This window comes from Schistocerca nitens, chromosome 7, assembly GCF_023898315.1.
Source record: "Schistocerca nitens isolate TAMUIC-IGC-003100 chromosome 7, iqSchNite1.1, whole genome shotgun sequence".
NCBI classification, from domain to species: domain Eukaryota; kingdom Metazoa; phylum Arthropoda; class Insecta; order Orthoptera; family Acrididae; genus Schistocerca; species Schistocerca nitens.
In genome coordinates, this window is record NC_064620.1 from 427576976 (window position 1) to 427603215 (window position 26240).

At 43.9% G+C, this 26240-nt stretch overlaps 1 protein-coding gene across 1 annotated transcript in view; it reads right to left on the minus strand.

Annotated features, from left to right (window-relative positions):
- LOC126195672 (tetraspanin-17) overlaps positions 1-26240 on the minus strand; it is a 141838-nt gene that overhangs the window by 68820 nt on the left and 46778 nt on the right. Inside the window, exons 3-4 of the mRNA XM_049934298.1 lie at positions 19145-19218; positions 3873-3947 (exon numbers count right to left, since the gene is read on the minus strand). Coding sequence (XP_049790255.1) covers positions 3873-3947; positions 19145-19218 — 149 coding nt within the window. The remainder of the gene's footprint in view (positions 1-3872; positions 3948-19144; positions 19219-26240) is intronic.

The following is a 26240-nucleotide window of genomic DNA, read 5'->3' on the forward strand; positions in this document are numbered from 1 at the left end:
GATCCGATGGTAGGGTGTGGGTATGGTGGATGCGCGGTGAACGTCATCTGCCAGCGTGTGTGGTGCCAACAGCAAAATTCGGAGGCAATGGTGTTATGGTGCGGTCGTGTTTTTCATGGAGGGGGCTTGCACCCCTTGTTGTTTTGCGTGGCACTATCACAGCACAGGCCTACATTGATGTTTTAAGCACCTTTTTGCTTCCTGTTGTTGAACAGCAATTCGGGAATGGCGACTGTATCTTTCACAACGATCGAGCACCTGCTCATAATGCACGGCCTGTGGTGGAGTGGTTACATGACAATAACATCCCAGTAATGGACTGGCGTGCACAGAGTCCTGACCTGCATCCTATAGAACGCCTTTGGGATGTTTTGAACGGCGACTTCGTGCCAGGCCTCACCGACCGACATCAATACCTCTCCTCAGTGCAGCACTCCGTGACGAATGGGCTGCCATTCCCCAAAAAACTTCCAGCACCTGACTGAACGTACGCCTGTGAGAGTGGAGGCTGTCATCAAGGCTAAGGGTGGGCCAACACCATATTAAATTGCAACATTACCGATGGAGGGCGCCACGAACTTGTAAATCATTTTCAGCCAGGTGTCCAGATACATTTGATCACATAGTGTACCATCCCATGGCAAGCCCACTATGCAACAAGAGTGGCAGATTCTCAGAAGGCACTACATGTTCCTGGGCCCCTGCAGATACACTTCTTCTGCAGTACCGATGACAAATGCATCTCAGTGTGGCTGTGGAATCTATTCCAAAGTCCAGATACACGGGACAATACCATTCTTGTGGGCAAAAAATCTAATCTCCGCTCAGATTCACCGTGAAACTCTGACGGTATATGGTCCGAATGCAATTTCGCGTCCAGCCGTAGTGAAATAGTGCCAACAATTTGACCACGGGCACACAAACGTGGCCACGGCTTATCGTGAAGGAAGGCCATCGAGATCGACCGCAGAGGACAACACCCAGGAATCGACGAAGAACACCTGGTGGGAAAGGGATTTTCCATGGATAAAGAGGTTCTAGAACAGCTCCGTGGACGAGAATATATCGTTGAGGAACTGAACGACTGATAGAAGAGTCCGACCGTTTTTTACAGGCGTTTTTAGGGTGTATAACTTACTTTTTGGACTCCAGAGGTAGTTAGATTAACATAATTAGAATAACGTAGTTTCTACCAATAAAACCAAAGATATCAATTTTTAACCATCATTGTATTTTAATTACGGTCATAATCAGTTCTCCACACCAATCCGTTCCCGGATCCAGCCATCTTTTTTTTTTCTCTTACCCCTCCTAGTAATCCCTATCACACATCTGAGCACTAATAGCTGTTTTTTACATGAAAAACTCCATGTCCCTCGGTTATAAGTCAAATCTGGTAATACTCACTGATTGTAAATTTTCTTTTTTCGACACATCAGGAGCTTAATTTTGAAACCCCGTTTAGCTTACTACTGCTGTCTGTAGTTTTCACTGTTCGTCTAGACACTGCCTTCAACCGCCTGATACTATATGGTCACTAATTCTCCATATCAGCACTAGTCTCATCCATCTATCTGTCGGGCTACACATCATAAGGACGATTTTCAGTTACAACACATTCACCGACTGTTTTTTGACGTCTTCAACATATTTCGTATTCAGCCAACTCAACTTTCCACAGCTCTGTCCGACTTATCTGCATACAGTTTCGCTTAATAGTGATTAAACAAACCACTCCGGGTTCTGTCGGTCGGACTGCAATTACTGTTTCTGTCTGTCCTCCTTATACTTCATCTCCAGCTGCGAAACCTAAACCGTAACAAGAGTAATTTTTCATGTTTTCTTATTTTATCATCTGTTACCAAACTCTGATGATGAAGCGCATTAATTAGACCTGAGTCTCTTGGCGTATACAATGTTCAAAATGGCAGATTGTGCTGCTGCCAAAATAATCGGCGGTTGTCCACGACCTCTCCCGCCTGTATTCCCACTTGTTATTGGAACAAGTCCATTAATGTTGTCAAAATTATTTAGCAATCATTCACCCGCGTTACCTGTTCGTGTGACTCTCAGCTGAAACTAGACGCAGGACATTTTCATTTAGTGCAAGAATTATTGGAAATGCCGGAAAAAAATTAAATCTCATTCCAGTTTTACAGTTTCTGTACAATCCATGGCACATTTTTCTAGTGGTTACTGTTTAATGATGCACCGTTCTCCTGTTCGGTTCACCTGAAATATTTTATTTAAAACGGTGAGATTAATTATCCCAATTCAATAATCCGGTCATGCTACTCAGAAGATAGACTAGATACAAGTTTAATAAATAAATGTCAATCGTCTGAATTGAATTGAATAAGTCATTGAGGAATAAGTTTACTAAATGCGGGATATAAAACTGATGGGAAAATTCTTAATCAAAGTCTACGAAGTATCGCTGATGCAGTGATCTCAGAAGAGCAATCACGCTTCAGATAGGGACGTCCGTGTAATGATAATATGATTATAATAAGACAAATTATTGAAAAATTATTGAAAAGCGTCGGGAATTAGGCTTAGAAACACAGTCAGCATTTTTTTATTTTGAGAAAGCCTTCGGTAAGATAAAAAGACCCCTTTTCTGGAAAAATAGGTTAATACCATTAAGAGTCTATATGCAAATACAAAAAGGCTTAGAAACACAGTTAGCACTTCTTTATTTTGAGAAAGCCTTCAATAAGATAAACAGACCCCGTTTTATGGAAAATGTGTTAATACCAATAAGAATCTATATGTAAATACAAAAATAAATATTAGTGCTGGTTCAAAAACGTCAAATGAAATTTTAATAAATAAATGTGTTCGACAAGGGTGCAGTCTATCGCCCACTTTATTTAATTGATATATTGACAACCTAGTTACGAAGTGTTGAGACGAAATGGAAAGGTGAAACACCCTTAGGAAATAAAATAGGATCTAATGTATCATGAAATGCTCTGTTATATGCTGACGACCAAATAATTATACAGGAAATACTAGACAATTTACAGTGCTCAGAATACAGATTGATCCTAAAGGCAATATGTTACATCTTAACGACATATGCAAATACGATAAAGGTAATGGAAAGAATCAAGTCAGATAGAAAAAAAAAAAATAAATGAGAAAATTGTAGAACAAGTGTCCCACTTCATTTATCTAGGATGCGATATTAGTATTAACTATGACAAAGACATTGGGAATAAAGTTAGAAAATACCAAGCTTTCCGCGAAACAACCGAAAGACGTTTAGGAAGAAAAACAAAAGAAATTCTATACAGTTTTGTCTGTACCTATTCTTTTATATGGTTCCCAAGCATGGACAGTAGTAAAAAAAAGAAATAGCATGTATGCAAGCGGCAGACAGTTGAAGACAAGACAGAAGAGAATAAAATGAAATGGATGGATCGTGTTGACGCAGTGACAGAAAACAGATTGCCAAATCAGATAGTGAATTATGAGCCCACTAGAAAAATACAGCTAGGTACACGTCCTAAGAGATGGATGGATGGATGGATGCTAGAGACCGGAACAGGAGATTACACCCGGAAGGAGATGATGATGATGAAGTCATCACTAGAATTAAGTTGAAACAGGTAAAACAGACTGCGAGCGGGTCGCTAACAGTTCAGTGTTTTGGGCGACCAAGCCTTTCCAGAAATATGTTTTCTGCTTACCAGATGCTGTACGAAGTAACAAATTAAGCCTCTCTTGTGCTCCAATTTCAGAAATATACCTAATAACAAACGAGCAGCAAAGTAGTCTTTCTACGGAAAAAAGAAATTACGCCGCATTAATTTTGCGGAGCAGCCACTTTCGGAAAGGAGCTTTGCGCTGCGCGGAGCGCTACTTACCCAGTCTTTAAAAATGAAGCCTAAGACGCCCGCTGTCATCTCGAGGAGCAGCAGGATGGCGAGGAAGATGGCATACTGAAACACAAAGCGGGCCGGCGCTCAGCAGCTCAGTAAACAAGTAAAAGTCTGAGGCAGTCTGCCACACAAAAGTATATTCACAAAACTCACTATGTGCATAAACAGTTTCGTGAACAAAACCATCAGGATCAGCTTAATATCTATTTATAATATCGTTTCAGCTGTTGCCTTCAGCTGATCAAAACTTAGAACCTGTTAGACATAACGAGGCTGCGTGCATCCCCTTCCAGTCTCCCAGCAACGAAAAGCCTCCGGCAGTACAGGATATTCAGCATGGGTCCTCCATACAGCAGTCAGATCTAGAAGGTTTTGTTCACAAAATACAATCATCGCGGACTCATACATGAAATTTATTTCCTATATTAAAAATACCTATAGTTCTTCATTCTTTCCGCAACTACTGTTATCAGTTAATTCAGAAAGTGCACATATGTACACATATACAGTGTGGTGTATCAGTTCTGTCCATACAGTATGCAGCTGTTAACAGGACTTGGCAGGGTGAAAATTCTACAATTAGGAAGAGGGACGGTTCGGGATGGAATTGCGTAAATAAATAAAAAAAAGTTGGCTCCACAATATTCGGTGCTGGCCCGACGATGTGTTGTCCACCGAGGCGCACGAGAAATGCGGGCCCCGCAACGAACTGGTGACGTCACACTTGTTGCCTTGCTCGACAAAGAGGGTGACCCTTAAGTCCATGGAATACTCCATGGAATAACGTAGGTATGGAGGTAAAAACTAGCACACATGCTTGAAATCATTTAGGATTTTATTGAAATAGAATAAGGTCCGCAAAATGACCAACAGATGGCGCTTCATATGGGTCAAAAACAGTAATTCGCACAACAATTGAGTTTTAGCACAGTATGCTCTTTATAACAAATACTCAATATTTTGGCCGTCATTCATCAACAATACCTGTAGTAGGGATCAATGTTGTGAACAGCACTGTACAGCGTCTCAGTAGGTATGGTGAGAAATTTGCGTCGCATGTTGTCTTTTACCATCCGTAATGTCGCATCGTGATAGACTTGCGATTTCACATTAACCCCACAGCCAATAACTACAGGGGTTGAAGTCTGGGGACATTGGACAACGCGCATGACTGACATGACGGCTCAGCAGCCGATCCTCACAAGTGAACCTCCCCATCGCACCCCCCTCAGATTTAGTTATAAGCTGGCACAGTGGATAGGCCTTGAAAAACTGAACACAGATCAGTCAAGAAAACAGGAAGAAGTTGCGTGGAACTATGAAAAAGATAAGCAAAATATACAAACTGAGTAGTCCATGTGGAAGATAGGCAACATCAAGGACAAAGTGAACCCAGGAGTGTCGGGTCCCATGGTTAGCGCGAGGAGCTGCAGAACGTGAGGTGCTTGGTTCAAGTCTCCCCTCGAGTGAAAAGTTTAATTTTTTATTTTCAGACAATTATTATCTGTCCGTCCGATGCGAGGAAACTGCGCCGTAATATGGGGACGTCGTATGAAAACGTTAAAAACATATGTTTTGACAGAGCACAGGGAAAACTGTGCGACTGTGAAACTGTTGCATTCATTTGTTGCAGTTTATGTGACAAACTCTTATGGTTTCATCACTTTTTTGGGAGTAATTATCACATCCACAAGAAAACCTAAATCGGGCAAGGTAGAAGAATCTTTTTAGCCATTCGCCAAGTGTACAAGCTAGGTGGGTCGACTACATATTCCTGTCATGTGACGCACATGCTGTCACCAGTGTCGTATAGAATATATCATACGTGTTTTCCTGTGGTGGAATCGGTTGACCTGTGACCTTGCGATCAAATGTTTTCGGTTCCCCTTGGAGAGGCACGTCCTTTCGTCTACTAATCGCACGGTTTTGCGGTGCGGTCGCAAAACACACACACTAAACTTATTACAGTGAACAGAGACGTCAATGAACGAACGGACAGATCATAACTTTGCGAAAATAAATAAAGTAAATTTGTCACTCGAGGGAAGACTTGAACCAAGGACCTCTGGTTCCGCAACTGCTCACGCTAACCACGGGACGACGGCGTTCATGGTCTCACACTGTTATTAATGTTGCCTATCTTACGCATGGGCTACTCAGTTTGTATATTTTGCTTATTTTTTTCATAGTTCCACACAACTTCTTCCTGTTTTCTCGATTGATCTGTGTTCAGTTTTTCAAGGCCTATCCACTGGGCCAACTTATAACTAAATCTGAGGGGGGTGCGATGGGGAGGTTCCCTTGTCAGTAAACGATGCGCGCAATAGGTATTTCATGCGTGTAGCAATATGCGACGGAGCGCCATCCTGCATAAGTAGTACCCTCCGCAGGTGTTTATCAGCCACGCTAGGGATGATCTTACTCCCTCTCTCACTACAGCTCATTTCATACACGATTCTCATGCGGCGTCACTAACATGTTGCTGTACAGCGCCATTTGTTGACCAATTTTGTTCTCGTTCTTGGTTTAAATAGAATACCATATCATTTCAGGATAGAATTAGGGAGGAGTTTGTGGCACAACTTGACTAGAAGAAAGGATCGGTTGCGTAGGACATGTTCTCAGGCATCAAGGGATCACCAATTTTGTACTGAAGGGCAGCGTGGAGGGTAAAAATAGTAGAGGGACACCAAGAGATGAATACACTAAGCAAATTCAGAAGGATGTAGGCTGCAGTAGGTACTGGGAGATGAAGAAGCTTGCACAGGACAGAGTAGAATGGAGAGCTGCATCAAAACAGTCTCAGGACTGAAGACCACCACCACCACAAGAACAACAACAACATTTCAGGCATTTGTGTCAGTTTCTACTCTATATCATATTCCGCGAATTAGTAAATTTGAGATGTTAACGGACATTTGGATCACCCAGTACATCGCAAACGCTCGGCTACGTCCGGGAGCAGGCAGGAAATCAGTATATGAATGCAAAGGTACCAGCTGAAGTCGTTAACTGTTTCATGTGTTATTGACAGCCTGACCGTAGTAAACTAGTGTCAAACAGTAAGTCCCTTCCCGCCGGAGACGGCCGCTGCACCTCGTAAGACCTGCAGTGTCACGTGCTGTGACGTACGTCACAGGAGCTATCGTTGGCCCCGACCCTCCCACAAATGACGTCATTTTCAAACGGCATGGTGGAGACGCGGCCAGCAAACCGCTCTTCCGATAGTTTTCAGCTTTCCCGACGTTGTGACACCTACTTCTCATTCAAATAGCTCCTCAATTAGCACCATGAGGCTGAGTCCACCCCCATTCACTCCTCCTAACAAGGAAAACTTTCTGCCAGTACCGATAATTAAATATAGATCCTTCTATGGCAGCTAGACACAATCAGTTGGATGAAGGGAACAGGGTAATGTGGTTTAAGAGCCAAATGTAGTGTCAGACATGGCTTGGTCGTCATAAAATATGCTTCTGTTATTCAGCTATTAGGAAATGACAACTGTACAACAAAGCTGACACGCACGTCAAGAATCATTTCAGGTTTTCGCTTTGGGTCACACTAATAGTTTCCAAGTGGACATACATCAGCCAAACGTGGATATAACCAGACACACAGCTTCGCTCACCAGTTAATTACTTTGACCATACCTCAGGACAGTGTCTCGGGACAATGTTTCAGGCCGGCCGGGGTGGCCGAGCGGTTCTAGGCGCTACAGTCTGGAACCGCGAGACCGCTACGGTCGCAGGTTCGAATCCTGCCTCGGGCATGGATGTGTGTGATGTCCTTAGGTTAGTTGGGTTTAAGTAGTTCTAAGTTCTAGGGGACTGATGACCTCAGAAGTTTAAGTCCCATAGTGCTCAGAGCCATTTGAACCGTTTGACAGTGTTTCAGGACTCATCTACAATCGCCACCAAGAAGAGCCACAATGGACATTTTAGAAGTCACTGTTCACTGTCTAGGACTATACCACTGCTTAAAGAGATCAGTGCAAGTGAATATTGATCTACATTGCCACGCTCAATCTTCTACTCCACTTAAGTACTGCAAAATTCCTATCAATAAATCATCGTAAATTGCTGGTATTTTGTGTAGTCATCTATCTATTTTTGCCAGGTTCAAATAATGCGAGCGGTGCATCTGTGTGACGACGTCCATAAGCGCCGATATATCGACAGATGGACACACTGTCTTTTCCAAGCAAGTAAGTGCTTTCGAAAGGAACTGTGGAGCAATTCTGGTATCTCTCTCTCTCTCTCTCTCTCTCTCTCTCTCTCTCTCTCTCTCTCTCTCTCACTCTCACACACACACACACACACATACACACACACACACACAAGATGACTGACGTCAGAAGTAACTAATACTGAAAGTTAATTACCTTCGGGTGAGGTAGCATTAACTCTGCTCGTCTGTTTTTTGACAAGGGAGAGAGAGAGAGCAAGATTCCATGCAGAGTTTACTCACAAACCACCACTTATAAGATTACTTGCCAATTTCATTTCCACTATTTCCTTACTAACACTATCCAAGTAGCTGGAAGTACATGTCGTAATTTCCTCCACAGTCCTGATAATCAGGCCAATTTATGTTTATGGAAGACTTGTAGGAAAGTGCCTTAGAGAAGGCGGCTTTGAAACCAGAGTGTTTTTCAAATTTGTAGACCATACTTTTTTTGTTTGGTCTCATGTCAGTGAAGTCCGCAGCTCGTGGTCTTGCGGTAGCGTTCTCGCTTCTCGCGCACGGGGTCCCGGGTTCGATTCCCGGCGGGGTCAGGGATTTTTCTCTGCCTCGTGATGACTGGGTGTTGTGTGTTCATCATCATTTCATCATCATTGACTCGCAAGTCGCCGAAGTGGCGTCAACTAAAAAGGACTTGCAATACGGCGGCCGAACTTCCCCGCATTGGGCCTCCCGGCCAACAATGCCATACGATCATTTCATTTCATTTCATGTCAGTGAAGATTTGAACGATTTTTTACAATACTTGAATTCCATCCACCCGAATATTCGTTTCACGATGCGGGTGAGAAAAGAGGCTGCCTTTCCTTTCTTGATTTTTGGTCAACCAGAAGTTTCATGGTAAGTCGGGACAAGTCTTTTATAAGAAGCAAGAAAAGGAGCAAGAAAAATATTTCAGGCACACCGCCTCTCAGAATCGCCACGAGAAGGCCCCCCACGAAGTGGCACGAAGGTCGTCAGCGCATCCACCCCTTCCGTTGGAGCGTCCATTTGAGAGATTCCATGCCCTCTTTTGAATGTCTCCTCCCATTTTCACCAATTTTATTAATGTTCTATGTCATTGCGCGGTAGAAACGGACCGAATAAGGTTATTGTAATGAGAGTATTTGCACTGAGAGCTCAAAAACTACTTTTCACTTGATTCCTAAACATGTTGTTTTACTTCCCTGCGCGAGGTGTGCATCGTAGGACGCGGCACACTGCGTTTCCGGTTGCGAGCTGCACTTCCCTGAATTCTGAGGGGTTCGTACAATAGGCTTAAGCGCCTGGCGGAACGACTGACGTCGGTCAAGTTTCGCCTATTGTATGCAGGGTGAAACGACCTGCGAGACGTCCAAGTGTCGCCGCAGTTTATGTGTTTACAGTTCCGGCGCGTCCGGAACGAAGATTCCTGGCACAGACTGACTGCATTGTCCTCTTGATTCGGAGAAAACTTGTGGACTATGCCCTGCTGAGTGCGACTGTCTGCAACCGGACGGCCGGTGGTCTAGGCAGCTTGTTTTCGTAGCCAGTCAAACGGCAAGTTCAGTGCCCTGAGCTGAATAGCAGAGGCATGATTGGTCAACTTAAACTGAGGCTAGTTGACATCATAAAGCTCGACTCGAAAGTGGAGGGAACTGTCGCTATTGGCATGAATGAGACAGTGTGGGGGAATTTTGGAATCAGAAGTGAATGCTGATTCGCGGTTTTCGACGAGAGTAGGGAGTTGAGCAATGCTGGCTTCGCTGCTTGCATCGCATCATAGAGGGAGATTCGGGATCTGATCTTCGCCGAAGTCGGACGGTCTTGCGACTTGGTCGCTCTTATTCGGAAGAACTTAGAATTCTCTGACAGCCTTCGCGGCTAAGGGTTGACACAGAGTTGCTGCACGGCAGAAGTCGGCGCCTACATCAACAGGACACTGCCTACCGACGACATGCTGCAGATTTCAGCACTGGTACAGTATTTTACGGCTCCGGCATTGTAGGACCTTATCGATTTTATACTGAATCCCTCAGCAGCATGCGCTCTCGGATTGCTGCAAGTCCATCTTGCTTGTTTCAGCATGTGATCCCATTTGAACTCTCACTACTAATTGCGATACTGCTACATAGTCGGGAGATTAATATTTGATTCATTAGGACCTCCAGTCATTATCGTCAATCTATTGCATCACAGAGAGTAGGAACCCCTTGTTCTTGAGCCAACTCTTATTCTCATAATATTTCAGTATACCCTATCCTTTAACCTATTGTGTGTGTTGACAATCATGTGCATTTATGTTCTGATATGTAATAAATCACATTGTAATATTTAATCTGCATATCATTTCGTAAATATAGGCAGAACTCCATTTCTTCTTGTTTGTTACGATAAAGTTCTCTCTTTTTTGAGTAGATTACGATTTTTATTAATTTATTGTGAGTGTGCACTCCTTAGTTTACTAACTAGCGGGGTCCACCATCATTTTCTTCCGTTACCGTTGCGCACATAATCAATTAGGTGGTATGTAAGGAGGGAGTCGAGTTCATGTCCAGTTCTCATGCAAAATTCGTCCGAATTAAAGAGGTACAAACTCTTCTCCACCCCGGCACCTCGCACATCTGCGGACATTTCACGGTCGAAAACCTCAGTATGCAGCGTGCTGCGCAACAGACCGTCGCTCTTGACAACCTGTAACAGTGTCGACAACCCCCAGACGATTCAACACTTCTCTATGGTCATCGCGGGGTGAAATCCCCTGAACGTGATCTCACCCGTTTGGACTGTAGCGCGACCGCAATTATTGCTCCGGTATACAAGGTGCAACCACTAGGTACCGTTCAAAATCATTCGAAGAAATCTGAACGTGACTCGAGCCAGCAATGGCGTTTAAGCTTTCCCAGCCCTCCTGTGGCGTATGCGTTGGGAGGTTCGACACTGATGTGCGTGAATAAAACGGCAAGGGTCCCTCCGGTTCGGCAACACCCTTGACGTCAACGGAACACCTTTGCAGGGCACTTTAAAAATGTGCCTGTATAGGTAGAACCATTCACCGATTCTACGCGCCCGTGGGATAGTCAACCCCTTTCACACCCCTCAGATTTCTGATGCCTGCAAGCAGCAGTAGTGTAGTGCTAATCGCTGTACGTTTCTCAAGTGGTTGCCCGTACTGAAAACGCCTACGAGTTGGTGAATGGTTGTCCCTAAAACACAATGTCCGAACAGGGCTTCACGGTCCAACGGTACCGACCACGCGCCATGTCATCCTGAGCGCTTAGGCGTCACCGGATGCGGGTACGGAGGACATGTCGTCTGCACACCGCTCTCACGGCCGTTGTCAGTTTTTGTGACTGGTGCTGCTACTTGTCACTACAGTTCAATCAAGTAGCTCCTCAATAGCCTCACAAGGGCTGAGCGCAGCCCGCTTGTGAACAGGACTCGGAAGACCCGAACGGTGACACATCCAAGCGCTAGCCAAACCCGACAAAAAAATGGCTCTGAGCAGTATGGGACTTAACATCTGTGGTCATCAGTCCCCTAGAACTTAGAACTACTTAAACCTAACTAACCTAAGGACATCATACACATCCATGCCCGAGGCAGGATTCGAACCTGCGACCGTAGCGGTCACGCGGTTCCAGACTGAAGCGCCTAGAACCGCACGGCCACAACGGCCGGCCAAACCCGACAGCGGTTAACTTCGTTGATCTGACGGGCACCGGTGTTACCACTGTGACAAGGCCGTTAGCAGGTTGTCCCTGTATACGTGCATTTTTAAACTGCTCAACAAAGGTGCGCAGGAGGTACAAACAAAAGTGTTCTTAAAATGTGGGAGTTTTAGGAGGACCCTTTGACGTTTTATTCACGCATGAGGGCACACTACCCCCTTACAAAATGATAATGGTACATGGGGACGCGAAACAGGAAGGCTGAAAAAGCATAAACACCTTTTGCTGCTTGAGAACAAGTTCAAATTCCGTCGAATGGTTTTGAGCAGTCCCTAGTGGTCCCACCCTGTACACCGGAGAAAAAACTGCAGTCGCACTACACTCCAAGGGGTACGATCACGTTCAGTTCCGTTGCAGGACCACAAGGTTCTTAGAGAAGGGTTGAATCGTCCAGGGGATATCAGCAGTGTCAAAATTTACCAAGAAATCCGTCCTGCTGTTCACCGAACTGCAGACCGTCGTTTACGACCACGGAATGTGCGTAAATAAACTCCTCCAGGGAAGGAGTAGTTTCACTGACGTCCTTTATGGCACCTCAGGAGGCCTTTTCATGTCGATTCTGAGTGGTGCTATGTGTGAAATGTTTTCTTCAAGCACCCATAAGAAAACTACGTGATTTCAACATTTGGCGTCGCGGTGCGGACCGCCATTGCATAGACGTGAAGGGAAGGGGTGAAATGTAGGCAAGCAAAGGTGTGACATCATTTCCGTCGTGTGGCACGCCCACAGTGGCTCTGGATGGAACTGTTTGGTAAAATTTAGTGCCAACATGACATCATTAACTCATCTAATACCACACATGAACTTCCAAACTCTAGTCTTCTTTTCGTGTGCATCGACATTTTCCTGTTTGAAGCATCGGTACCCTAACCCAAATAGTACTTTTTTAGTTAGTAAGTAACATACGAGACAAACCAGAATGAGATTTTCACTCTGCAGCGGAATGTGCGCTGATATGAAACTTCCTGGCAGATTAAAACTGTGTGCCCGACCGAGACTCGAACTCGGGACCTTTACCTTTCGCGGGCAAGTGCACTTGCCCGCGAAAGGTAAAGGTCCCGAGTTCGAGTCTCGGTCGGGCACACAGTTTTAATCTGCCAGGAAGTTTCATATCAGCGCACAATCCGCTGCAGAGTGAAAATCTCATTCTGGAAACATCCCCCAGGCTGTGGCTAAGCCATGTCTCCGCAATATCCTTCCTTTCAGGAGTGCTAGTTCTGCATGGTTCGGAGGAGAGCTTCTGTAAAGTTTGGAAGGTAGGAGACGAGGTACTGGCAGAAGTAAAGCTGTGAGTACCGGGCGTGAGTCGTGCTTCGGTAGCTCAGTTGGTAGAGCACTTGTCCGCGAAAGGCAAAGGTCCCGAGTTCGAGTCTCGGTCCGGCACACAGTTTTAATCTGCCAGGAAGTTTCATACGAGACAAAGTTTGCTTGAAAATTGAAGCAGGTGGCCTTTCGATTTCAGTATTAATAACACTGCACCTTGAAGTACCTCACGCTGACATTCCTACTGCAGCGTTGTCCCTGTGTTAATGGCATTACGGTAATTTTAACAGAGTTGATTGAATAGTTATCATCAGAGAAAATTCGCGTCTAATGTAACCAGGCAAGGAACGTAATTTGAGGTTTGCGTACTTTTGACTGTTCAGCTGAAACCATTATCTTCAACCGTTTACTTAACAACTATGCTCTTAGCATGACAGGTTATTAGTTGAAGCAAGTGACTTTAAAGGCACGTATTTCCAGGCGTTCGTCGCTGATTGCCTGTCGTTTTATGGTCGTAGCTCCACAACGTTGCATTTACGACCTGCGATAATTTCGAAAATTTTGTTACATCAGATGTCCCAAACTGGCTCAAACCTCATTGTCAGCTTGTTTTTCTCCACCCTGTACAAAAAATAATTAATTCCAGAGAATTGCATTCTTTCCACCTCGACTATGTCAGCGTTTGCCAGCCGGTTGTTGCCAGACAAATGCTCATAGTAAAAGTAGCTAGAATATTACCCATTTTTTTTGTATTTTCGTCTTTCACCAATCTTAAGAAGATCATATACCAACAAAGTGCACTTTCTGAGAAACCGGAAAGATCTACTGGACACCAACTCTTTCTGATGAATTGTTTATCACAAGTGATTCACATATACTATTAATGCCATCGCTGAGTGTGGGATCTATGTATATTAACTGTCCACTGATCAATGTACAGGACTTCTACAAAAATATGGAAACACGGTGATAAATGCATCCTTCAACATAAACGGATGTGCTTGCCAAAGTCCACAATACGTTGGAAACGTGGTCAGAAGAGTGTTCTCTGTAGTAGACCCTTCAAGAAGGGTCGTCGAGCAGATGCGCAAAACTATAGACCTATATCTCTGACGTTGATCTGTTGTAGAATTTTAGAACATGTTTTTTGCTCGAGTATCATGTCGTTTTTGGAAACCCAGAATCTACTCTGTAGGAATCAACATGGATTCCGTAAACAGCGATCGTGTGAGACCCAACTCGCTTTATTTGTTCACGAGACCCAGAAAATATTAGATACCGGCTCCCAGGTAGATGCTATTTTTCTTGACTTCCGGAAGGCGTTCGATACAGTTCCGCACTGTCGCCTGATAAACAAAGTAAGAGCCTACGGAGTATCAGACCAGCTGTGTGGCTGGATTGAAGAGTTTTTAGCAAACAGAACACAGCATGTTGTTATCAATGGAGAGACGTCTACAGACGTTAAAGTAAGCTCTGGCGTGCCACAGGGGAGTGTTATGGGACCATTCCTTTTAACAATATATATAAATGACCTAGTAGATAGTGTCGGAAGTTCCATGCGGCTTTTCGCGGATGATGCTGTAGTATACAGAGAAGTTGCAGCATTAGAAAATTGTAGCGAAATGGAGGAAGATCTGCAGCGGATAGGCACTTGGTGCAGGGAGTGGCAACTGTCCCTTAACATAGACAAAAGTAATGTGTTGCGAATACATAGAAAGAAGGATCCTTTATTGTATGATTATATGATAGCGGAACAAACACTGGTAGCAGTTACTTCTGTAAAATATCTGGGAGTATGCGTGCGGAACGATTTGAAGTGGAATGATCATATAAAATTAATTGTTGGTAAGGCGGGTACCAGGTTGAGATTCATTGGGAGAGTGCTTAGAAAATGTAGTCCATCAACAAAGGAGGTGGCTTACAAAACACTCGTTCGACCTATACTTGAGTATTGCTCATCAGTGTGGGATCCGTACCAGATCGGGTTGATGGAGGAGATAGAGAAGATCCAAAGAAGAGCGGCGCCTTTCGTCACAGGGTTATTTGGTAACCGTGATAGCGTTACGGAGATGTTTAATACACTCAAGTGGCAGACTCTGCAAGAGAGGCGCTCTGCATCGCGGTGTAGCTTGCTCGCCAGGTTTCGAGAGGGTGCGTTTCTGGATGAGGTATCGAATATATTGCTTCCCCCTACTTATACCTCCCGAGGAGATCGCGAATGTAAAATTAGAGAGATTAGAGCGCGCACGGAGGCTTTCAGACAGTCGTTCTTCCCGCGAACCATACGCGACTGGAACAGGAAAGGGAGGTAATGACAGTGGCACGTAAAGTGCCCTCCGCCACACACCGTTGGGTGGCTTGCGGAGTATAAATGTAGATGTAGATGTAGTTGTGAGTGTGTTATGTCTGAGCTAAGTGAATTCGAACATGGAAAATAGTTGGTGCTCGATTGATGGATGCTTCCGTATCCAAGAGAACCAAGGCATTTGGGTTTCAAGAGGGGAAATCGAAGATTTATACTGCATACAGGGAAAGCGCAAAAACATCACCCGCTAAGTCACAGCGCGGAAGAAAGTGCGTGTCGAGAGATCGTGACGGACAATCACTGAAGAAAAATTCGACGAAATATGAGACGAAAACTGCAAAAATTACTGCAACAAAACAACACGAAGTAAGATCCATAAGCAGGGAATTGCACGGTCAGCTGGAATTCCAAAACCACTCATCAGTGAGGCAGATGCCAGCAACAGCACAATGTGATGCCGAAGCCATAAAACCTAGCCTATGGAGTAATGAAAGAAAGTAATTTGGTCGGATGAGTCCTGTTTCATTCTGTTTCTAACTTCTGACCAAGTTCACGTCCCGAGAGTGAAACATGGTCGGGGTTAGGTGATGCTCTGGGCAGCCTATCGTAGTAGTCCATGAGCCCCGTGCTTACTTTGCAAGTCCACGTTACTGGCAACGATGATGTTACCATTTTGCCAGATCAGGTCCATCCCATAAAAGATATATAGAGGAAAAGAAGAAGTGCAAATAAATAGTGGAAACAGCAAAGAAAAAGGCATGGGAAGAGTTTACAAAAAAACTTGAAGAAGATGTGAAGAGGAATAAGAAAATGTTCTATAAAATGATGAAAAATAAAAGGAATGCTTCTGAAGTACCAGTAAAGATGGAAACAGAGGATGGTACCATTATTGAAGATCCAGGGAATATCAAAGATCTCTGGAAAGAACATTTTAAGAAGCTGTTAAACGCTGAGGAGCGGGTACATGAGGAAACAACAAATAATGGAGAAATTGAGAGAAGTTGGGAAGCAGAATCAGGACAAATTACACGGGAAGAAATGGAAAAAGCTGTGATGAAGATGAATGGGGGGGAAAGTCCCAGGAGCTGATGAAGTATCAGTGGACATGATAAGAGCGAGCGGCATGTCCAGTGGGAATGCAATGGCTGTATAGAGTACTATCAAGCGTGTGGAGAAATAGTACAATACCTGACGACTGGAGAACAGGAGACATTGTTCCCATCTTCAAGAAACGCAATAAAAGACTTTGTAAAAACTACAGAGGAATAACCCTTATGAGTCATACAGTCAAGATTTTTGAAAGAATTTTACTAAATCGAATAAGTGAAAAGATAGAAAAGGAGCTAAGTGAATAACAGCATGGGTTTAGGAAAGGATGAAGCACGATCGACCTGATATTTTCTATCCGTCAACTGATGGAAAATAGTTGGGAGTATAACAAAAGGGTGATAATGGTTTTTATAGACATAGAAAAGGCATATGACTCAGTTGACAGGGAACGACTCTGGGAAGAAATGAAGAAGATAGATATAGAAGATAGAGACATTAATGTTATAAAGACAATGTACAGAGGACACAATTGTAGAATTAGAACACCATTGGGGAACTCTGAATACTTCGAAATAAGACAAGGACTTAAGCAAGGAAGTATTCTATCGCCTGCACTTTTTAATGTTGTGATGGAGGGAATGAATAGGGCAGTTAAAGATATAGTAAAAGAAAAAGACAAAAAGATGATTTTTGGAGATGATATGGTAATATGGGGTGATAAAGAGGTAGATGTACAGTTACAGCTTGATGAGTGGAAGGAAATAATGAAAAGGTATGGATTAAAAATAAATAAAGATAAGAGTGAAGTAATGGTATTTGGAAGAGAGAAAGGAATCAACGGAAATATTAACTTGAATGGAGAACGCCTCAAAGTGGTAGAAAGTTTCACTTATATAGGGAGTGAAATATCAAGGGATGGAAGAATAACTAACGAAATTAATAGGAGGTTACAGAAGGGAGGCAATTTCTACCAAACAATAAAACACCTGATTTGGAATAATGAAGTTTCAGAAAGAGCAAAACTCCTTATGTATAAGAATTATTACATCCCTATTGTCACCTATGGTAGAGAAACATGGACAATGACAGAAAGGGACTGGAGAAGACTGCAAGCAGGGGAAATGAAATTTCTCAGACCAGTTAAGGGAAAAACACGAACGGACAGAGTAAGGAATGTAGAGATTATAAAGGACCTCAAACAAGGAAGTATGAGAGAAGAAATTGAAAGAAAGAGAGTAAGATGGTATGGGCATGTTAAGAGGATGCATGGGCAGAGACTCCCCAAAATTATGGAAGAACTAAAGATGGGTGGGAAAAGACCTAGAGGACGCCCAAGAACACGGTGGAAAATGGGAGTGAGAATATCTGTACAAAGGGGAGGTGTGACCTGGCAGCAAGTGGAGGAAGAAAAGTGGTGGGAGGACCGAGCCAAATGGAGAGGACTCATCAGCACCCAGACCCGGCAGTAGCTGGAGCGGGATTCGGATATAGATAGATAGATAGATAGATAGATAGATAGGTCCATCCCATTGGTGCAACGCTTGTTCCCAATGGTGACGCTGTGTTCAAGGACGACCCTCTTCACACAACTCGCATTGCCCGAGAGTGGTTTTGAGAGTAGATTTTCACTCTGCAGCGGAGTGTGCGCTGATATGAAACTTCCTGACACATTATAACTGTGTGTCGTACCGAGACTCGAACTCGGGAACTTTGCCTTTCGCGGGCAAGTGCTCTGCCAACTGAGCTACCCAAGCACGACTCACGCCCCGTCCTCACAGCTATACTTCTGCCAGTACCTCGTCTCCTACCTTCCAAACTTCACAGAAGCTCTTCTGCGAACCTTGCAGAACTAGCACTCCTGGAAGAAAGGATACTGCGGAGACATGGCTTAGCCACAGCCTAGGGGATGTTTCCAGAATGAGATTTTCACTCTGCAGCGGAGTGTGCGCTTATACGAAACTTCCTGACAGATTAAAACTGTGTGCTGGACCGAGACTCGAACTCGAATTCGAGTCTCGGTCCGGCACACAGTTTTAATCTGTCAGGAAGTTTCATGAATTGTCGTATTTCCCCTGGCCACCAGTCACCAGATCTCTTTATTATTGAGCCTTTGTGGACTACTTTGGAAATAAGGACGTACGATCGCTATCCACCTCCACCACTGTTACCTAAACTTGCCAATATTTTGCAGGAGAAATTGCACGAGATACCACGAAAACAATACAGGACCTGCACATTTTTCCGGGACAACTGGAAGCTGTTTAGAATACTTGCGTGTTTCCTACACCGTATTAGGCGTGGTAATGTATTGTGTTTTTGATGTTCCATGTTTTTGACCAACCCCTGTATATAAGTTCTAAGTGGTTTTTCGTTACAGCAGGCTAGGAATAATGTTACGCATTTTAGAATTTTTACATTATTATGTTTATGACACTGCACTGAGCTCCAAAAGAAAACGAACTTCAGTTTCTTTATTTGTTCTACATCCTTTGAGGGCATTACAATCAGGTTCTGTGGCGACTCGGATTCACTTACATACAATTTACATAAAGATTATAATATCTAATGTATTGTACACCTGCCTAGTATAGTACAGTGCGGTAGACCACAGCACAATAGGTTGTTACTGCGTACGGTATGTAATGCATTGTAACCCTGCCTAGTACAGAACAGTACAATAGAGTACAGCACAATAGGTTGGTACTCACTGCGGAGAGTAGGCAGGTGTTCTCGCGTAGAGCACCGACGCAGCCCGTGAAGCCGATCACGAACGTCGTCGTTCCTGGAACACAACACATACACAATGTACAGGTCTGCTTACATCCTGCAAATAAATTAAATGTACCACGACTGTTCAATAAGTCTTTGTTTTCTTCCTTCTCCCTCGCCATACACGAGGCAACTAACATATCTCTGAGTACAGGGCACAGACGAAGCCATCTGTCGTTTCGTGGGAACAAAAATTTCATTCTAAGCTTCTGCAAACATCATTCGTTTCCTAGTGAGGGTTGAACATCATTTAACAATGATTTCCATGTTAAACACATCTCTCACAGTCATAGAGCGTTACAGAAGGGAAAACAACCTGTGTTGGAAAACGTGACATTTCTAGCGTCATTAGCCGCCGATAAATCCTTCTTTATTCACAACTGGTTTCAGTATTCAGATGATCTTCAGGCAGCATGAAATTATTTACAACAGACTTCGAGGCAACATAAATAGGATGATGTCAAATAATCTCTGTCGTCGAAAGTAAAATATATTACACAGTCGACGGTAAAATGTACTAACACTGCAGAAGATGATCTGTGAATTAAAAGCGGTTGAAGTATGGGATTTTCAAGTACTTAGGAGGTGCACAAAATATGTCCTGTCATACATAGAACCCAAAACCATTGCTTTTTTCTGTATTTGTTTTTCAATAGAACCGCAGGAGGAGGTAAAAGGCTGTCACCTTTTTTAAGGAACCAGAGCCCCATTTGCCTTAAGCGGTGGAGTGACATAAGGACAATCTAAATCTGGATGGCCAGATGGCAACTGCAACATCCGTTATCCCAAACGCGAGTCCTATTTCTCACCACAACGCCACTTCCCTCAGTCTGAGCGTTCTAATAGAGTACATGTAAAGGGAGGCGTTTATGGTGCTCTGCATACCAGGTGACCTGTTTAGGCTCAACGCTCCACTTTATGTTTCTAACATCACCCACTTCTCCTTTTCTTTGCTTCTGATAATCATCAACAATAGAAACATGATTCCCTACAAAAGCAACCAACACAGACAAATCCACAGAGGGATCAAGAGAGAGCTGGGACAGTTTCCAGTGTTGAAAAATTTATTCAAGATGGCGGCTATCCCTGGGTGTTCCCCCACCTCCTGTCTGTGAGAGGTGAATGTGACAATGTCGCACTTATGCTATCACCACCCCCACTCCTCCCCCCTCACTTCCACTCCCCTCCCTTACTTCTCCTCCCCACCCCCATTTCGCTCTCCTCCTCTATTTGGGGACTGGTAGGAAAAAGACTCAGTCTGCTTTGAGTTGCTGGAACGAAAAGAGATACGGCACTGTCTTGAAAATTGTGTTCATTTATTCTTGTGTGTATTATTCAGATGGAAGAATTTACAAATTTTGGTAGGAAAATCGAACTGACAATTATCCTACAGGCTGCCCGATTGAAATTCAAATAAACACAACGGCTTAAAATTGGCACGACAATAGAAAAATGCTCTCGTGAAAAAACGGATCTCATGACATGAAATGGGAAGCAAATTCGAGCAACACATTGTCGATTTATTTAAACAATGATTAAATTAATTAATTAAATTGCTGGGAAATGTGTTCAATTTACGATACGTTGGTGTTGGAAAGAGTACCTGTAAGCATACAGCTAAGGATTGTGTCCAAAGCCTCCTACACAAGGAATGGAAGGAGATGATACTGGATGAGTGAAGGGGGAATACTTTATCAGCAAATAATGGTGATGCAGCAGGATGGACTGAGCATGCATTTTGCAATTCATAAAATCTGCTGCCTGTGCTTGATCTGTTCGTATTTTTTGAAATGGCCAGTCAATCCACAGAGCAGGAGAGAACTTTTCCTATTCCACCACACCAGACTAAATGAAGCACAGGTGCTTGCCTTGATGTATGGGACTTGAATGAGGACGCTTAAAACGGGTTTTGTTCCCCTTTCTATTACATGTGTTCATCCTGCTGTGTGCCCTAGACCACAATACCACTCAAAACTGGTGGTCAACTGTTGGACAACATCTGCCGGAAAAACTGCCGTCCACTGATGTACAAGTGTGTAGCTGCTGGTAAGAAGGGACAGCTACTATCGCTGAATTGTAGGAAGAGTAGCCAGCTACCGATCTATAAGTGAAAAACCTGCTGAGGAACTTGTACACAGATACATGGTTAGAAGGCACAAAACAACAAACTATCACTAAAGCATAGGAAGAGTTGTCTCCGACCGATGTACAAGTGTATAGCTGTTGAAGAACTTGTACAAAGACATACATACTTGATAAGAAAGACGGGGTAGCAAAATATCACTGAAGTGTAGGAAATGCTTCACTGCTGTAATTATATATCGAAATTGTTGTTGAAAAACCACCACTCATAAACAATGTATCATACTGCAACACACACACACACACACACACACACACACACACACTGGAACTGAGCAAAATCATCATAATAACACAACTACCAGAAACAGTATATCACTGTCAGCAGACGGTGCTCTTTGTCTACCATCATCGACAGGTTAGGATAGGCCTGGAAAATCGGTATCCCAACATAGGAGATGGAGGAGGGGGAGGAACGATGAGAGGTAGGAGGGGAGGCAAGACTGTTTCCAAGATGCTTAGTCTGTATCCACACATCAAGGTGAACACACATGGCAGCTGCTGCCACTCTCTCCTGCCGATATCTTTTGGGGTCGGTTTTCGTGGTAGTTGTGTTATCACAAGGTTTTTTCTCAATTCCCAGTGTGTGCGTTGCATTATGATCCACTATTTATGAGTGGTGGTTTTTCACAACAATTTCGATGTGTAATTAGAGCTGTGATGCACTTTCCATCAGTTACGGTAGTGTGTATTAGGCTTCCTACACTTCAGCAATAGTTTGCTGTCCCATGCCTTCTACCACATATCTGTAGATCGGTGGGCGACAGTTATTTCAGCGGCGGCTGTAGGATAGTTCCCTGCCAATTTCGAGTGGCATTGTGGACTAAGGTACACAGATATGTGAACACACACACACACACACACACACACACACACACACACACACACACACACACAAAATCGTAAAAGCGAACAAATAATATTTGAAGTGTCCTCAGTCGAGTCCTATAGCCCTATACACTAAGGTGAGGACCTCTGGTTTATTCAGTCTAGGGTAGTGGAGAAGGACAAAGTTGTCTCCTGCACTGTGGATTGACCACTCATTTCAGAAAACACAAACGGCCCAAGCACATGTAGTAGTCTCTATGAATTGCGAAATGCTACCTCATTCCATCCTTCTTCACCATCATTATTTGTTGAAAAGTGTTCCCCTTATGCTCATCCATTACCATCTCCTTCCAATCCTTGTGTAGGAGGCTACGGATGCAGTCCTCAGCTGTATGCTTATGTGTATTACACTTTGTAAACTCCTCTCTGTCCAAAACCAACATATCATAAAGGAAGCAAGTAGTCCGTTTGGTCTCCCTGCCAAAATTTAGTAAATTCTTCTAGCAGTATAATACACATATAAATAAATAAACACAATTCCCAGGACAGTACCTTATGTCCTTCCTCTCCAGCAACTCTACACAGACTGAGCCTTTTTCCCACCTATCCCCCAAGAGGGGGAGTTGAGGGAAGTGGTGAAGGGGAAGGGGGAAGTGGCGGAGAGGAAGGGAAGTGGGGGAAGGATGGGGTGGTGACGTCATCAATGCAATGTTGCCATATCTACCCCTCACAGAGAGGTGGTGGGGGGACCACCCAGGGAGAACCACCATTCTGAATAAATTTGGCAACAATGCAGCTCTCTTTCTTTATCTCTCTTCTCATAGTACAACACACATTTGAGAAGTCAATTTCACACACGATATAGAGTGGTTCTTTATTGTATCATTGTTAAGCTTCTCATATGTAGTACTCCATGTGGCTGTTTCACATATTTCACAACCTCCATGTTTATGTGTGATACAGAAGATGCACATCACTGATACATGGTCCCCCATGTGCACTGAAAAATTGATTCATATGCCATATATTACGTGAATTGGTGAGTAGTGTCCTTATGTATGTGGCTGAAAATGACTTCAGTATCGAAATTGGAAAATAATGCAGATAATAAGCAATAAATTAACAGCCTACAAGGATACTTTTCTTTTACAAAATGCACTGTCCAGTCACATTAATGTGACTACCTGTCAGACCCCTGAACAACCTCATTCTGCAGTGTGGACCACTTCAGAACGTCGAGGAAGAAAATCAGTGAGGTTCTGAAAGGTACTGACAGAGAAGTGAAACCATGCCGACTCCAGTGCCTTGGCTAGGTACGCTAGGTTTCTCGGTTGAGGATCCAGAGAACAAACAAGCCTCTTAAGATGATTCCACAGATTCTCGATTCGGTTAAAATTCACCGAGGTTGTTGGCCAGGGAATATGGTGAACTCTGCCTGGTGCTCTTCAAACCACGCGCATCACTGTGAGCTATGTCTCACTGTCCTGTTGGTAGATGCCATTGTGCTGAGGAAAACCAAACTGCAAGTGGGGCTGTTCATGGTCTGAAGGAAATAGATGCTCACTTGTGTTGAACCAATGTGCCTTTCAGAATGACGAGATCGCCCAGCGAATGTCACGAAACCATTCTCCAGGCCATAACAATCCCTTCTCAAGTCTGGCCCCTTCCGTTGTTTGTTGAAGGGTTTTGTCTAATGGAGCATAAAACACAAATCATCTAAAAAGGCCACATGTAGTCATTTAGTGGACGTCTAGTTGAGGGATTAGCGTGCAAATTCCAGCCTTCATCGCTGATGAACAGCAGTCAACATTGGTGCAGAAACCAGGCACGTGCTGTAGAGGTCCATATGCAGAAACATTCAGTGAATAGTCATTGATGAGACACTGTTGGCAGCAGTCGGTTGCTCAACATCTGTATGTCTATTCTCCCGTATGCTTTTCTACAGCCATCGTTCGTCCCTATCATATATAGCCCATGGTGCATCACAGTTGCCTCAGAATAGGTTTTTGATAGCGCCATTCTGCCATGCACAGTACACCTTAACCACAGAGGCACGTGAAAAACTTACAACCTTATCTGTTTCGAAAATGCTTTCACCCATGGCCCAAAAGGTAATCATCACCCTCTTTTGGACGTCCGATAAACAATCACTGCTATGTTTTCCGCGTTTGCTGACACACTTTGTACGAGGGTCACTCCAAAATAAATGCACACTATTTTTTTTATTCTTTTATTCTGTATGCTACATGTTTGAAAGTTTTACAGTGTATGATACACCCTTTAGTAACAACATTTTCATTTCTCCATATCATTTCCATCCCTCTCAACTGCCTTACGCCATCTTGGAACCAGCGCCTGTATACCCGCACGGTAAAATTCTGGACCAACCTATTGGAGCCACTAATTGGCAGCGTGCACAAGGGAGTCATCATCTTCAAACCTTCTTCCACGAAGAGAGTCTTTCAGTTTCCCAAAGAGATGATAGTCACATGGGGCCAGGTCAGGACTGTAAGGCGGGTGTTTCAGTGTTGTCCATCCGAGTTTTGTGATCGCTTCCATGGTTTTATGACTGACATATGGCCGTGCATTGTCGTGCAACAGCTAAACATCCTGCTTTTGCCGATGTGGTCGAACACGACTCAGTCGAGTTTTAAGTTTCTTCTGTGTAGTCACATATGCATCAGAATTCATGGTGGTTCCACTTGGCATGATATCCACAAGCAAGAGTCCTTCGGAATCGAAAAACACCGTAGCTTTTTCCAGCAGAAGGTGTGGTTTTGAATTTTTTTTTCTTGGGTGAATTTGCATGATGCCACTCCATTTATTGCCTCTTCGTCTCTGGTGAAAAATGATGGAGCCATGTTTCATCACCTGTCGCAATTCTTCCAAGAAATTCATCTCCACCATTCTCGTACTGTTCCCAAAGGTTGCTGCATACCGTTTTTCTAGTTTCTTTGTGAGCCACTGTCAACATCCTGGGAACCCACCTGGCATAAAAATTTTTTTAACGTCAACACTTTCAGTATTCTGCAAACACTTCCTTCCCCTATCCCAACGTAGCGTGACTATTCGTTCACTGTGATGCGTCTGTCAGCAGTCACCAATTCGTTAACTCTCTGCACATTGTCTGGAGTGTGTGCAGTACGAGGCCTGCCGCTGCGAGGACAATCCTCAATATTGCCGTGCCCGCTTTCATCACGTAACCTGCTTGCCCACCGACTAAATGTACTGCGATCGACAGCAGCACCTCCACTCACCTTTTTCACCCTCTTGTGGATGTTTCCCACTGTCTCGTTTTCACAGCACAGGAATTCTATGACCTCACGTTGCTTCTGACGAACGTCAAGTGTAGCAGCCATCTTGAAGACATGCTGTGATGACGCCATTCACGGGAACAGGTTGAACTAAGTTTGAAAACAAGCGGGAAGGATGTATCTACACACTGTAAAACTTTCACACATGCAGAATGAAAACTGTATTTTTACAAAAATAGTGTGCATTTCTTTTGGAGTGACACTCCTATGACCTCCACTGCTGGGTAATGCCACCTGACTTATGTGAGCGTTTAGTGCGTGTTGACATCAAACATAGTTGGTGGTCACATTAATGTGACTGGACCACGTACAGTGAGACTGTGGATCTGAAGACAAACAAGTTAGTTTGAATGTGACTGTAATGTTGGGGGGTGTCCTCTTCGAACAGACATCATTTATGACGTTCACGATTCCTGACACTTTTTTTTCAGTTTGTGGTTTGAATAGACCTCAAATGAAGTATTCCAAATTGCTGGTCTCATCTGCATGTCGCAGATGAAAGATCCTTTGTCAAAACTATTCTCTGAACACAGGTGAAATTTGAAGAAAACACTGTACGGGTGAGTGGCAGGAAGTGCGTGGCAGCTCTGCTGGCGCACTAGATCGTACCAGCCATAAGCCACCGCGCACTCCCCTGGCAGCGCTTCCCGGCAGGAAGACCTGCTTGCAGAATCTCGTCGTGGCAACTATAGCGCACCCAGTAGATGCCAGTGCGAGAGACTCCACCGCGTCCCTGGCGTCTCTGCCAGCT